This window comes from Neovison vison, chromosome 1 (genome assembly GCF_020171115.1).
Source record: "Neovison vison isolate M4711 chromosome 1, ASM_NN_V1, whole genome shotgun sequence".
NCBI classification, from domain to species: domain Eukaryota; kingdom Metazoa; phylum Chordata; class Mammalia; order Carnivora; family Mustelidae; genus Neogale; species Neogale vison.
In genome coordinates this window covers 288751401-288766292 of record NC_058091.1, presented here as the reverse complement: position 1 = coordinate 288766292, position 14892 = coordinate 288751401, and the positions used below count along the sequence as shown (strand labels likewise).

Below are 14892 nucleotides of genomic sequence, written 5' to 3'. Positions count from 1 at the left end.
GGAATAGATGCTTGAGACGTTTTTAGGCTTTTCAAGTAAATGGCAGTTTTGAAGTGTTAGGTTTTGTGTTTGTTGAGTAGTTTGTCTCCAGGCAGGGCTGTTGGGCAAGGATCCGTGGCTCACACCCAGCTCCCAGCTCTGGTGCATTGTTTAGGCACCCAGGAATGCTAGTAGAGTGGAGCCGTAGGCCGGCCTTATCATTTCACAGATGAGGAGACTAACTGGACTTAATAGGCAGCAGTGGTCTTGCCCGTCTCTAGAATAAAGCTGGCCTCCTTCTTTTGGGGGTCAGTCATTCCTTTGTGAAGTGTCACCTGAGTACTTGCTGACATTTATTGCCAGGCCATCCCCTAGACACCAGGTGTGTGGTCATGATTTGGTTAGCAAAGGTTAACCAGTCGCACAAATACAAAATCAGCGCATTCACAAATCATTAGCAAAGATTTACTGAACGCCTGTGGGCTGGGTATAGCACTGTGTGCTGGGAATGCCGGTCTGGATTTGGGGGGTGGGGGGTTGGGAGGGCTGTGATGGAGCCCTGGGAGTGCTCCTCTGAGGGGGTGACATTTAAGCTGAGATCCAGAGGGTGAGTGAGTAGGAGTTCTAGTGTTCTTACTGGTGTGGCTTCGGTGACTGGCTTTGGTGTCCTCTGCAAACCTCTGCCTTCGTTGCTGGGGCTAGTTTTCCTTCTAACATTTTTATTACTTAGCTCATATTGTGCCAGCTGTTTTGATTTCTTATGTGTTCCCAATAAAATAAGCACTAAGTTCATTAATTTATTTCTCCTGCCCTCCCCTTCACCACAAGCCTCCCTAATTTCCTTTCCCGCCGTCTTTAGTGGACGCGTGCCCCCCATTTGGAGCTCCATGCCTTTATATGCCAAAGGCTGTCTCCTGCATGCAGATGTACCTGCTTGACGCCTCCCTTGGCAGACCTCTGGGAGGTTAATTTGCCTTCCTGGTCCCTGAACCACCCCCAATCCAGTGACTGACCGCCGTTGGTGGATTAATACTGTAGCACCCATGCTCTCAGCTGGGACATCTCTGGGGCAGGAGCTGGAGGGTCTCCTGGAGTCCCCAGCGGACTTGAACTCCACTTGGCCATGGCGATAACCTGCTTTTTAACATACCCTGCATTGGCTTCCTTTCCTCCCATATCTCTTCACTTCCCAGTGCTTCCTGGAATTACTTGCCAAATAAACTACTTGAATTCAGGTCCCCCAGATCTGCTTCTGGGGATCCCAAACTTAGGTAGAGCACTGTTTGGGGCTCTTGGTAAATTGTACCATATAGCTCTTGTCCAAGTAAAACCTCGTGTGTTTCCAAGCAGCTGGAAATTCTAAGCAGCATTGAAAAGAAAAGGTCCTCATGGAAGGCAAGTGCACAGATTTAATGGTGAGAGGAGAGAGAGTCAAGACGGAGAGAAGAAGTGTGACTCCGCTGCTTGATCTCTTCCCTTACATTATTTAATCCTCATAGGGAACTGCTTTGCAAAATAAATCCCTTTATTCCCCTTCCTGCAGATGAGGAAACTGAGCCTGAGAGATTGGTTAATTTGCCCAAGCTTCATAGACAGGCACCAGAGGTGCGTTCCCATGGTTCTCAAAAATGGGGATGCCAAGCACCTGGTGCCCCGAAGGGCTGACGGGTCACAGTGAGTCTAACATACTAGATTCGAAATACCTAAGTGTGTCATCTCTTGCCAAATCACCCTTTAGAATCTGATCTACAGGGGCAAGAGGCAGCAGAGGTCAGGGAGTTAAGAGTTAATGGGAGGAGAACTTAAAATGCTGTCTGTCAACTTTTTTCCAATTTGGGAGGCAGAGCAGGAACCCTGTTTGAGACCCTCTGTCCTCTGTCCATCCTGTCCTTGGAGGAGCCTTGTGGTGATGATGGAGGGTTGTTGCCACACTGAGAAGGTTCCGGGTCCTCTCTAGCTGCTTCCCCACGTTGTGATCCAGGGTCAGTAGGGATGGGCTGCCTTCTTCTGTTTACCCCTGGTTGCAGGGCTATAGTGATTCATCTTGTCCTCCAGAGAGGGACGGTAGGCATTTATGAGCAACTGCATATCTCCTCATTTTTCAATAGAGGCCACTTCCTCCAGGATGGCTTCCCTGATCACTGCTCTACCACCACACACTGCACAGCACTGCACCATGAACCCCACTGAGCCCATCATGATACTTCACTGAAATTTCCTGTTTGTGTCTCAGACCCTGAGCTGGCCATCCCTTATGCCTCTTTGTAGAACAGACACCTGCACATACTATCTGTTCAGTAAATCTGTGCATGGACAGATGTATCAGACATTGCTCTAGTTCCTGGAAATAAAAAGTTGTTTGTTTGTTTTTTTTTAAGTCATTTTTTTTTGCTCTCCAGAACTCACAGCCCAGCAGGGGCAGGGGCTAAACAGATGAGTAAGTACATAATAAAATTGTGGTTAAGAAACAAAGTGACTTGTTCTTGGTGATGTCACAGTAAGCCTTCCATAGGCATTGGGGTTTTAATAGCAACTTGATTTTAAATCAGTAGCCATCGGGGGCAGGCACAGTGTACACAGGGCTATGGATATGTGGCACGGAATGACTCATTCTGAGAATTACAAGTAAGTCCAAATGCCTGGAGCACATATCTACGTAATGAACCGAGACAAATGAGTGGGGCCTTGATGTAAGGCTTTGAATTTCACACCCAGCAGTTTGGACTTCAGGCTACGTACACGGGGGGCACCACTGAAAGGTTCTAATTGAGGGAAGGTCCTGATAGTTTTAGAAAGATTGTCCCAGGGTCCCACCCGGAGGCAGCAGGTGTATCACCCTCCTCAAGGCTTTTCTCCGTCAAGTCCTCCGCAGAGTGACCCACTGTGCTGGTGCAGTAAATACTGACACCTTTTAGATGGGGAGGGCCGGTGTGTTAGTCATCAGGGTTCTGCAGAGATGCCGAATGAGTAGGAGACATAGGGAGATTTACTATAAGGAATTGGTCGTGCAGTGATGGAAGCTGGAAAGTCCCAAGGTCTGTGGTCCAGAGGCCTAGGAACCAGGAGAGGAGGTGGTTAAATTCCAGTCCAGCTCTGAGGGCAGGAGGAGAGCCATGTCCTGGCTCAAAGGCCAAGACGAAACCTGCTCTCCCTTCATCAGTTGTTCTTAACAGCCTTGGACTGGATGAGCCCCGTGCGCATTGGGGAAGGGAATCTGCATTTCTTAGTGGATGGACTCAGATGTTCATCTCGTGCAGGAACACCTCACAGAAACACCCAGAATAGTGTGGAACTAAACCACTGGATACCTCTTGACCCAGTCAAGTTGACACACAGAGTGAACCATCATAGAGGGAAGAGGATAGGCTCAGTGTACAAGAGCCATTGGGGGCAGAGGGAGACGGGGGAGGCCAGTTACTGAACTAACCTCAGCACTCAGCTGCTTCAGTGCCTACTCATTCTCTTCTTGACCATTGTCCTGTTGTCCTGATCTTGTTATTCTGTATGTTCATATGTAAGAGTTCTGTTTAAAAATTGTCTTTATAAGACAAAACTTAAATATCTACCTTTTTTCCCCTCTGGTTTTGTTTGTTTGTTTGTTTGAACACAGAACCCGAGCAATCCTTTTAGAACTTTCTATGCTCAGAACCCTCTAGTTGTTCCTCATGACGTTCAGAGTCACAGCCAGAGTCCTCATCATGGTGTAGAAAGTTCTGGATGACCTGGCCCCTCTCACTTCTCTACCTTATCCTCTATCACTGCCCCCTCCCTGCTTTTCCTGCTGTTCCTCAAAGCAGACATGCTGTTCCCTGTATCTAGAATATACCCTGGGTACTCACAGAGCTAACTCCCTCACTTTGTTCAATCCTTTGCTCAGTGATCCTTGTCTCCATCAGGCCTTCCTTGGCTGAAATTTGTTGAGATTTTTGAAGGTCCCATACCTTCTATGTTGTTCTTTACCCTGCTTAATTTTTCTGCATAGCACAAATCCAGTCTTTACATATGATTTAATTTACTTTTTTTTTTTTAATGTGTGATTATTTCTTCCCACTAGAATGTAAGCTCCATGAAGCTAAAAGTGGTTTGTCTATCTGATTTCCTCCTCTCTCCCCAGCACCTGAAGTGCTTCCTGGACCCATAGAAAGCAGAGAGGTACATGAGACCACCATTTGGATATTGCACTTGTAGGCAAATTGACTTCTAAATGCTTTCTGTAAATCTGAAAGAAGGAGGAGACTTCATTTGCCTTTTAGATAAGATCACTACTCAGTAAATCCACCACAAATCCACTTCTGAGAGAAACAAGGCATTTCTTAGCAACCAGAGGCATCATGTCTTAGTCATCGCTGTACACTCTCTGAGGGGGCGGGGACTTGGTCTGTACCACCCTTAATGCAGTCCTGGCCTAAAGTTGGCCAACAGGTGCTGAAGGCAAAAACAGTATGAAAAGTATTCTTGGTTTTGTCTTTCCTCCTTTGTGGAGAAAGTGTGGCGCTTACCGCTGGGTACCGAGACCACGAGTGACAAGAAAAACAATTGTGGAATGAGTAATTCGATGTTTGTTAAATTCCCCTTTTAAGTTCAGTATTTGTGTGTATCCTGGTGTGTAAGGATATTCTTGTGTTTAAGTTCAGTATTGTGTGTATCCTTGATGAGCAAGGACTCGGTAAACTTGATTGGGTAAAAGAATGGTGATGAGAAAACACATCTTTTTTTCCTCCCTTAAAGGTGTTTCATGGGACTCACTTCCTGATGAGCTGCTCTTAGGAATCTTCTCCTGTTTGTGCCTCCCTGAACTCCTAAAGGTCTCCAGTGTTTGTAAGAGGTGGTATCACCTAGCGTAAGTATTTTTCAGCCCTCCCAGTATATGTGTGGGGAAAGGGGAGGGTTATTTATTTATTCATTGGGGCCTGGTGAAACTAAAAACTAAGAAAAATGTAGTAGCAGAAAAAATACTAGGTATCTTTGTATTTTTATTAATGATTAGTGTCTTTGTTTCACAGTGGAAGGGAGGGGAGGAGTCTCCTGGAGGTATAAACTTACCCACCTCAGAAAACTTTTTTCGGTATTCATGTGTTATTGGATCCTGACTATGGACCAGGTGATGCACTAGGAGTGGGGGGCTGCAGGAAGGCCTGGCCACTCCCCACACAGGGGGCTGGGCAGTGAGTGCAGTGCGGAGAGCAGTATTAGGACTCAGTGTGAACCCCCCATTTCTGACACTCAACACTCTGTGGGGGGACGTACTTGACACTTCTGAGCCTTAGTCCCCCCCCCTCCCCCGCCCCCGTATATACAATGAAGTCATAATACCTTCCAGACAGGGCAGTGATGAGGGTAAAATCCCAAGATGCCGGCGCAGTGCCTGGCTCGTGAAAGCATGGGGCATGTGGTCGCTGATAGTCATGGGTGTCTTTGTTGGTTTGGGGGCACACCTTCAGGTTTGCACAGTGAGCTGCATGTGGAAAGTCTCAGTGCGCTAGAAGCAGTAACAGGCTAGAAGGGTCGTGGTAGGGGGAGGCTTTGTTTTTCAGTTGGAACTTCTTCCACTTATTCACTTGTTCTCTCCAGCCAACCAACCTCTAGCCATCCTGGGCACTTGAAGGCCGTCTGTGTTTCATCTCCCTCCACGTATCTGTGGCTCTCACTGTGAGATGGCAGGAGCCCCTTACCCTGCATTCAGGGCTCTGCAGGCAATAAGACATTACAGGCATTTCCAGCGGTGGGCTCCTTGCTTAGAAGACCCTGGGGGAGCGGAAGGGTGTGTGCGTACCCGGAATGCTGGAGCGCGTGGTGGTAGAGTTGCACTGACGCGCTGATCCCCCCCCCCGGGTGACCCCATAGTGATTTTCTTTTTCTTCCAGGTGTGCTCTTCATGCAGAGTCTATAAATCCTCACCTCAGTTGTCATATGAGTAACAGGTGGCATCTAGGAAGCACTGCCTTCTTAATCATAGAGGTCACGTGATGCCTTGACAGTTTCATCACGCAGAACTATTTCAGTTCCAGCCAGTGGTCTGCTTATTTCAAGCAGTATTAAAAAATATAATTCTAGTAGGCATTTAAAATGTTCCCTCCTGTGCTTGAGCTCATGTTTTCTTTTTTTTTTTTTGCTAAGTTGAATTGATCTGTGGCTGTTAAAGCTCCCTTATTGTACTGTTCTGTACATTTTAGTACTTCATTTTTGCTTTAGAAAAACTATCCAAACTCTAAGTAATGTTTTTCCTCTCACATTAGTTCATACATATACATATATTTCTGTGCACACATACGCCTTTTTTTTTTTTTTTTTTTTAAGCTTAAAGGGTATTGTAAAACACCCAAGTGCCTTTGTAGGGTTCCTTATTCCTCGTAGATATTTGATATCTCTTAATCAAGTGTAGTTGACCCTTAAGCAACATGGAGGTTAGGGGCACTGACCCTCCTGCCCACTCAAAAAATCCCTGTGACTTTTAACTCCCCAAACACTACTAATAGACTGCTGTTCACCAGAAGCCTTACCCATGGCATGAACAGTCCATCAACACCTATCTTGTAAGTTGTATGTATTGTATATTCTTATTCTAACAATAAAGGATGCTAGAGAGAAGAAAATGTTATTAAGAAAATCATAAGGAAGAAAAAATACATTTACAGTACTGGAAAAAATCTGCATATAAGTGAACCTGCTCAGTTCAAGCCCATCTGCAAAAATCAGCTGTGGGGCTAACTTTCTTCCTTTTAGTTCTATTTCCGTGTTACTTAGGGTAATTGTGGTAACTCATGTATGCTTTACAAAAACACCAAGTGGGATCGTTGAGGCCATTTTGAACCTACCTACCTATTCAGTAATCAATTAAGTGATTGGAGCAATCTTTTTTTTTAAGATTTTTATTTATTTATTTATTTATTTGACAGAGAGAGATCACAAGTAGGCAGAGAGGCAGGCAGAGAGAGAGGAGGAAGCAGGCTCCCTGCCGAGCAGAGAGCCCGATGCGGGACTTGATCCCAGGACCCTGAGATCATGACCTGAGCCGAAGGCAGCGGCTTAACCCACTGAGCCACCTGGGCACCCTGGAGCAATCATTTTTTAAGTTACTAAATTGTATCGAACATTAACATTTTATTCTGTGGTTCCAGATCATTCATTCCATGGCTATAATAGCACTGAACCATCTGAAGGAAAAACATACGGATAGATAGATGTATGTATGTGTGTCTCTGTCTCAGTATGTGTGTGTGTTTGTGTATGTGTGTGCAAATGAAGAAGCTTATCCATGATACAAACAAGAAATATTCGTTTGTGTCTGAAAAAATATCATAGCTAGTTGTATAGTCAGCCCCAAACCGAAGCTTCCTTCAGAATCTGCTCCAGGGTGATTCAGTGGCCAGAGCCTCCTTGTTGCAGAGTGGTGGGACCCTCCGGTATCCAGTGCCCTCAGCTTATTAAGGGCCCCCCCCTCTTTTCCAGGTTTGACGAGTCTCTGTGGCAGACTTTAGACCTCACAGGTAGAAACCTGCACCCAGATGTGATCGGTCGGTTGCTGTCTCGAGGCGTGGTTGCCTTCCGCTGCCCACGATCATTTGTGGATCAACCATTGGCGGAACATTTCAGGTAAAAAAAGGAAAGCCCCCAGGAAAGGCTGTTTGTAAATCTTAAAGTGGAAACGGATCGAAACTTTGTTTCTTTCCTGTAACTTATGGCCTGTGACAAGTCTGTGCAGTGGAAGGCTAATAGAATTTTGCTGTGCGGTCTTTGTGTTGAAACAGGGCACATCTTTCAATGATGCCATTTCCGCTCTTGGGCTCTTGCGGGGGGTCCAGGAGGCACATTTTGCTTCCCTCAGGTGGGGGGTTCTTGGAGGATGGGCCCCGTGGGCCCCGTGAGGCAGGAGCCGTGCAGCGCACTCACTCGCACGTGCAAGGCAGCCTCGCGCTTCCCACACTGCCCGTTTCTGACAGAGACAGAGTACGAGGAGTCTTCTCAGATCATGAAGCTCTGGATATCTGATCTTATGGTGGACAAATGTGCAACCTGAGCAAGAATGCCCTCTTTTTGTTTATTTGTGGAGGATTTTGAGGAACGACTTCTCTTCCTGATCATTCAGCAGTATGATTTAGAGCCATGGAGTGGAATAACTAGATACTGAACAGAAAAATAAGCTAAGAACAGCAGACTTAAGGATAAAACCTACATCCCAACTCTGGTACTTTCCTCTTCCCTCCAGGGTTATATGGCAGCACCCTTTTCTGCTGCTGGTTACCCTTGTCCCATGGCTCTTCCTCCTGGGTCTCCTTCACGTGTGCACTTTCCTTGGCCACTCTGGTCCCTGGCTGCCTTCTCTAGATCCACACACTGGCCTCGGACACTCTGTCTTATAGACCCACCGTAGTGCTGGAACTTCCAGGTCCTCTTCTCCAGTTCAGCCTTCTCTTTGAAACAAACGCCTAGGGCCCAGTTACCTAGAAACCTCCATCCCTGCATTTCCTCCAGGTACCTCAGTGTTAGCCCCTTATAGCTGGCTCTTCCATTGTCTTTTTTGTTTTAGTAATTTACTCACTCATCTTTGCCTACAGGATTTATAGGCATAACTTTGTCACCCGCATTCAGCTCATTCTCATGACGCCCACGAATTAACTTCCTAAGTGGGACTGTATAAGCAGCACCATCTTGACTTGGCAGAAATCCTCCTGAATTTAATTAATTTTTTTTAAGATTTTATTTATTTATTTGACAGACAGAGATCACAAGTAGGCAGAGAGGTAGGTAATGGGGGGCGGGGAACAGGGAGCCCGATGCGAGGCTCGATCCCAGGACCCTGAGACCACGACCTGAGCTGAAGGCAGAGGCCTTAACCCACTGAGCCACCCAGGCGCCCCGAATTTAATTAATTTTTTTAAAGACTTTATTTATTTGAGTGCACGCACATGTGATAAAGCAGGGGGAAAGTGGAGGGAGAGGGAGAAGCAGGCTCCCCACTGAGGAGAGAGCCCAATGTGAGGCTCGATTCCAGGACTCTGGGAACATGAGCTGAGCTGAAAGCAAATTCTTAATTAACTGAGCCACCCAGGCGCCCCCTGAAATCCTCCTGAATTTTAAAATGAATGAGGGGAGGGAGTTATCTAGTAGGAGTTCATTTTAAGACTGAAACTGTGGGGCGCCTGGGTGGCTCAGTGGGTTAGGGTCTCTGCCTTCAGCTCGGGTCATGATCTCAGGGTCCTGGATCGAGCCCCACATTGGGCTCTGTGCTTGGTGGGGAGCCTGCTCCCCACCGCCGCCCCGCCCACCCCACCTGCCTCTCTGCCTACTTGTGATTTCTGTCTGTCAAATAAATAAATAAAATCTTTTAAAAAAAAAGGCTGAAACTGTACTACTTAAATGTGTAATTAGGGGTCATGTTTGTGATTGGCCACTCATCTGGGGAGGGGATGGGGTTGGATTTGATTTGGAGGTATGTGTGTAAGCCCCTTTAACAGAGCCTCTCTTTTCCCTCCTCTGTGCCCAGCCCTTTCCGTGTGCAGCACATGGATCTGTCCAACTCGGTAATTGACGTGTCTACCCTCCATGGCATTCTGTCCCAGTGCTCCAAGTTGCAGAACCTAAGCCTGGAAGGCCTACAGCTGTCAGATCCCATCATCAAGTGAGTGGCCATCAGGAACACGTGACAAAGGCAGTTGTTTTGATGTGTGTTAACTTCGTTTTCTGAATATGATCTGGGTGCCCTTCTGTCCATGTCTAGATGGACTCAGAAAAGAGCCATGGGGTGCCCTGGCTTCTGCAGGACTCATCCAGGCCACCCAAGTTCACATGCTAACTATATGCTGGGCCTTATGCCAGGTTCCAGACATACAGGGATGATGAGTAAAGGCAAGGTCCCTGCCTCATTCGTGGGAGAGATGGATAATTACAGTGCAGTGTGTTTGTTACATGCATTGGTGAACACGAGGCATCACCCTGGAAAGACCTAGTTAAAATGAGGGAGGGCAGTCGCCTTAGAGGGAGTGACTCCTAAGCTGAGGATGGAAAGCATTCAGGATGGAGATCACTGGGTGATGAGGTAAAGGAGCCCACGAGGTAAAGCTGCCTCTGTGGTTCTAACCGGGATGGCAGGCGGGAACTTGCGGAGCACGGGGTGCAGTGAGGAGACCCAGGGACGGGGGGAAGCAGCTCGGAACGGGCCCCTGTCATGCTGTAGGAAGTCTGGGCTCCGGGGCAAAGGGCAGCGTGCCAAGGAGAGTGGTCCTGAGAATGGAGGGAGTGTGCAGAGTGGAAGTTTAGATAAAGAACCTGCTGGGCACCTGGGAGGGCTAACCAGCTGTGGAAAGAACTAGACTATCGAGATGCTGTGGTGTTCATTCAGGTGAGAAATGATGAAACCTGATGTAAAAAAAATAGCAGTAGTAGCATTAGAACAAGTTTCTTGAACACTATGTGCCAGATACTTGGTTCTTCAAAGGTCACCCCTGACGTAAGTTCTGATTGTTCCCCATTTTACAAATATAGAAACTGAGGCACGGAGAGGCTGAGTAACCTGTCTGATCTCACATAGTTTGTAGGTGGCAGAACCAAGATTTGAATTTGGCTGTAGAGTATGATTCCAGAACCCTCGCTTTTAATCATGGAGTTCCACTAACACAGGCTTTTGGGAGTGTAGAGAAGGCAAATCTGAGAGATGTTTACTTGGAAGAACCTGGAGAGTAAACACGTAGTAGTGTGGCTACAAGCTAATGCTAATTATGGGTAAAATAGAGATGATATTTATTCAAGCACTCTTTTTTCAATTTAAAACTTACATTGCTTGGTGTTTTGGGTTTTTTTGGGTAAGACTTTGTTTATTTGACAGATAGAGATCACAAGTAGGCAGAGAGGCAGGCAAAGAGAGAGAGAGGAGGAAGCAGGCTCCCTGCTGAGCCGAGAGCCTGATGTGGGGCTCCATCCTAGGACTCTGGGATCACGACCTGAGCCGGAGGCAGAGGCTTAACCCAGTGAGCCACTGAGGTGCCCCTGTTTGGTGTTTCTTGTGTGGTTCCTTTTGCCGGGCATTGTGCTGAGTCCCTTATCACATTCTGTAACTTAATCTTGACACTACTAAGAAGGTACTGATTCTGCCATTCCACAGATGAGTAAACTGAGGCAAAGCATCCTGCTTGCTTTCCTACAGAGTGAGATATGAACTGAAACTCGCTTCTGGCTGTAAGGCCTATGTGCTTAGCTGCTGACTTCTTTAACCTGCTTTCCTTAGAATGCTTATTAATTGAGTAGCAGTGTCTTACTGGTATTCCTCTGACATTTGCCTTTTTTTCCCAGTAATCTTGCGCAAAACTCGAATTTAGTGCGACTGAATCTTTCTGGGTGTTCTGGATTCTCCGAATCTGCCCTGAAGACCTTGCTGAGCAGCTGTTCCAGGTAGAAAAGATTGGAGATTTGGTTATACAACTGTTTTTGCAAATATACGATTATCCCTTCTGTGAGCAAGGCATTGGATCTCTTTCTTGAGCTATTCCGAACTCTGAGCTCTTGGTAATACGTAATATCCTTTACCTTCTAAACTTCCTGTTTAACCTGAGCTCAATCAGTCAAGTTGGCAGAGGCTACTTGTGTAGTAATCCCTGCCTTTTTCTTTACTTGAAAGTAAGAAAAATTTGGTAACGTGTTTATCGAAATTAATCTATTTATACCTGACTGTACAGTCAGGCTTTTTCCCTATAATATCTGTAGACCTAACTTAGCGGATATCATAGATTTGGGTGACTCCATTAAAAACATCTTTATATTGTGTAATAATGTCAGTATATAAAGAAAGGTACAGTGACAGCCATTTCTAAGTGAAAGGGGGCCATGGCTCACAGAATACTTTGTGTGCTTTTTAACAGCCCTTGATCTTTCCTCTCTGGCATTGTATGCGTGTCCCTTTAATGAACTGCTGAAAGTAGATTGCCTTAGGATAAGAGTGTTACCTTGAGAGAGAAATGTATAACCCTCCATTCGTTCTGCAATGTCAGGAATGGGGTGTCTGGCTTAATTGGTGGATATTGTCTTTGAATTCATTGGCTCAGTCAGCACAAGCCAGATAAGATGAAGTGGGCTTTTGCAATGTTTGTCTCTTTATTGGGAATCCCCGGTATAACCCATCAACTTTTAAAAGCCTCTGGAGTGGTTGGTTCAGCCTGGCTGTTTGCTGAGAAAGAAAACGAGGCTGGAGCTGCTCCACTTGGTCCTGTCATCTGTGGGAGCCCTCAGGAGGAGCAGAAGTGTTCCCTCCATTTCCAGAAGGGGGCAGCACTCACTAAGGTTTGGGCTCAGTTCCGCTGGGGCACACCAGGGCAGGAGAGCGTTCCAGGAGGGGAGAAGGCAGTCACAGGTGAGCAGAGGCAGCTGTCTAGAGAAGCAGAGGTTCTCCGCGTGAAATGGTTGGGAATCTGTGGCTTCGTGTTTTCTCTGCAGCTCTGAGTCAAGGGCTTTCCTAGAGCTCGTTCCTGGGTCCCAGTTTCATGCTTTCCGTATTTCTCTTCTGTGCAGATTGGATGAGCTGAACCTGTCCTGGTGTTACGACTTCACCGAAAAGCACGTGCAGGTGGCTGTCGCACATGTGTCTGAGACCATCACCCAGCTCAATCTCAGCGGCTATCGGAAGAATCTGCAGAGATCAGGTAAGCCCCTCCGGGCCCTGGACCCTGCCCGGCAACGAGGGCGGCAGTAGGTTTGATTTCTTGGAGAGCGCCTCGAAGTGCTGCCCTGCATCGTTTGGCTCCTTGAATCCAGCGCTCCTGTTCTTAGTCACATTTTTCAGGTGTGGTGGCGGCTGATCTGAAAGGGTGGGTAAAGGCAAATAGCTGGTGAGGCAGCATCGAGATCGGAATCCAGAATCTCTAAACCTTTCTACTTGAAACCAATTTATTTCTAAGCGGCACTTTTAATCTGCTGAGTGGGTAAGACCTGCAGCAGGAAATAGATGAATGTCATGTTTGATCAGTATCCGGTGGTTCCCAACCAGCACCAGTTTGCCTGCAAGGGGACATTTAGGGAGATCTGGAGACGGTTCTTAGAGCCACAGCCGCGGGGGTGTTCCTGGAAGCTGGTGGGCAGAAGCCAGGAATGCTGGTAAGCAGAGTGCCCAGGACAGCAGAATAACACAAAAGATAATCTGATCCAAAATGTCAGTAGTGCCAAGGTTGAAGCCCTATTATAAACTCTGTGAGTTCATGTTTAAAACTCTTTAATTCAATCTAAGATGATGATGAGGCGGTTTAGTTGAACACGGACATTTGAAGTGAGGGGTAATGTGTTATCGTTGGCCGTCTGTATAAGCCTCCATGTTCAGTTATGCTTTAATTGTCTAATATTGGCAGAATCCTGATCAGCAGAGATACATGTTTGCAAATGGGATAGATTTTTTTTTTATTAACATATAATGTGTTATTTGCTTCAGGGGTACAGGTCTGTGATGCATCAGTCTCACACACTTCACAGCACGCACCGTAGCACAGACCCTCCCCAACATCCATCACCCCCCCTAGCCCTCCAACCCACCTTCCCTCCAGCAACCCTCAGTTTGTTTCCTGAGATTAAGAGTCTCTTATGGTTTGACTCCCTCTCTGGTTTCGCCTTGTTTCGTTTTTTCTCCCCTCCCGTATGATCCTCTGTCTTGTTTCTCAAGTTCCTCATATCAGGGAGATCATATGATAAATTGTCTTTCTCTGATTGACTTACTTCACTTAGTATAATGCCCTCTAGTTCCATGTATGTCATTGCAAATGGCAAGATTTCATTTCTTTTGATGGCTGCATAGTATTCCATTGTATATATGTACACCACATCTTCTTTGTCCATTCATTTGTTGATGGACATCTAGGTTCTTTCCACAGTTTGGCTATTGTGGACATTGCTGCTATAAACATTTGGGTGCACATGCCCCTTTGGATTACTACATTTGTATCTCTGGGGTAAATACCCAGTAGTGCAATTGCTGGGTTGTAGCATAGCTCTATTTTCAACTTTTTGAGGAACCTCCATGCTCTTTTCTAGAGTGGCTGCACCAGCTTGCATTCCCACCAACAGTGTAGGGGGTTCCCCTTTCTCTGCATCCTCTCCAACATCTGTCATGTCCTGACTTGTTAATTTTAGCCATTCTGACCAGTGTGTGGTGGTATCTCGCTGTGGTTTGGATCTGTATTTTCCTGATGGCCAGTTGCACAGCTTGTTTGCATGGCTTCCCCTCGCGATCCCAGGCCGTGGGCCATGCAGAGCCTCGCCGAGCTAGCAGCACACCTCAGCTGTGTCTTCGGGACTTGGTGTTGGCTCATGAAAGTGCTTTGTTTTTATGGTTTTTGTGATACTCTAAAAGATTTGAATCAAACAATTGCAGAGTGTGTCTTCCTAGAATGTAAGTAGTATTTGTAAACTGCTTCACTAGGACAAGATGCCCGTCTGCCAAGTTCAGTATATCAGGGTATCGCAAAGAGGACCTGGGTTCTTGGGGGTAGCTGGGGGCTTGAGGCCTTTGCTGGGCTCCAGTCCGGGTGCCTGCAGCTGCAGACAGGGCAGCATTTTCTTTAGACAGCTGTGAAAGCAGCAGGGTGTCTGTCTTCCCGCTCTCCCCTACACTTAGCATTTGTGTTCTACATTTTTTCCCCCTTAAACACTATTTGGAATCTGATGACAGTCCTATATAGTCATTCTCAAAAAGACATAAAATATGGGAAAAATCATCCATAATCTCCGTAACCTCTTGCTGGTCTTTTTCCTGCATATTTATTAAAGTGGGACATAGTGCATGAAATACTTTGTGGTATGCTTTTCCCCCCCAGATAATCCCATTTTAGTAGCTGCGCCCCATCATTTTCGGTGGCTGTGTGGTAATCCGTCAAGTAGATATGGAATAATTTGTACCAATTGAATAATAATTTCTTCACTTGATCTCCTTCAAATGGATTT

The 14892-nt window shown here is 46.4% G+C and overlaps 1 protein-coding gene across 1 annotated transcript in view; it reads left to right on the top strand.

Annotated features, from left to right (window-relative positions):
• The window catches only part of SKP2 (S-phase kinase associated protein 2), a 34037-nt gene that overhangs the window by 6840 nt on the left and 12305 nt on the right, over nt 1-14892 (top strand). Inside the window, exons 3-7 of the mRNA XM_044232712.1 lie at nt 4708-4819; nt 7429-7572; nt 9464-9598; nt 11266-11364; nt 12478-12608. Of these exons, the coding sequence (XP_044088647.1) occupies nt 4708-4819; nt 7429-7572; nt 9464-9598; nt 11266-11364; nt 12478-12608 (621 nt within the window). The remainder of the gene's footprint in view (nt 1-4707; nt 4820-7428; nt 7573-9463; nt 9599-11265; nt 11365-12477; nt 12609-14892) is intronic.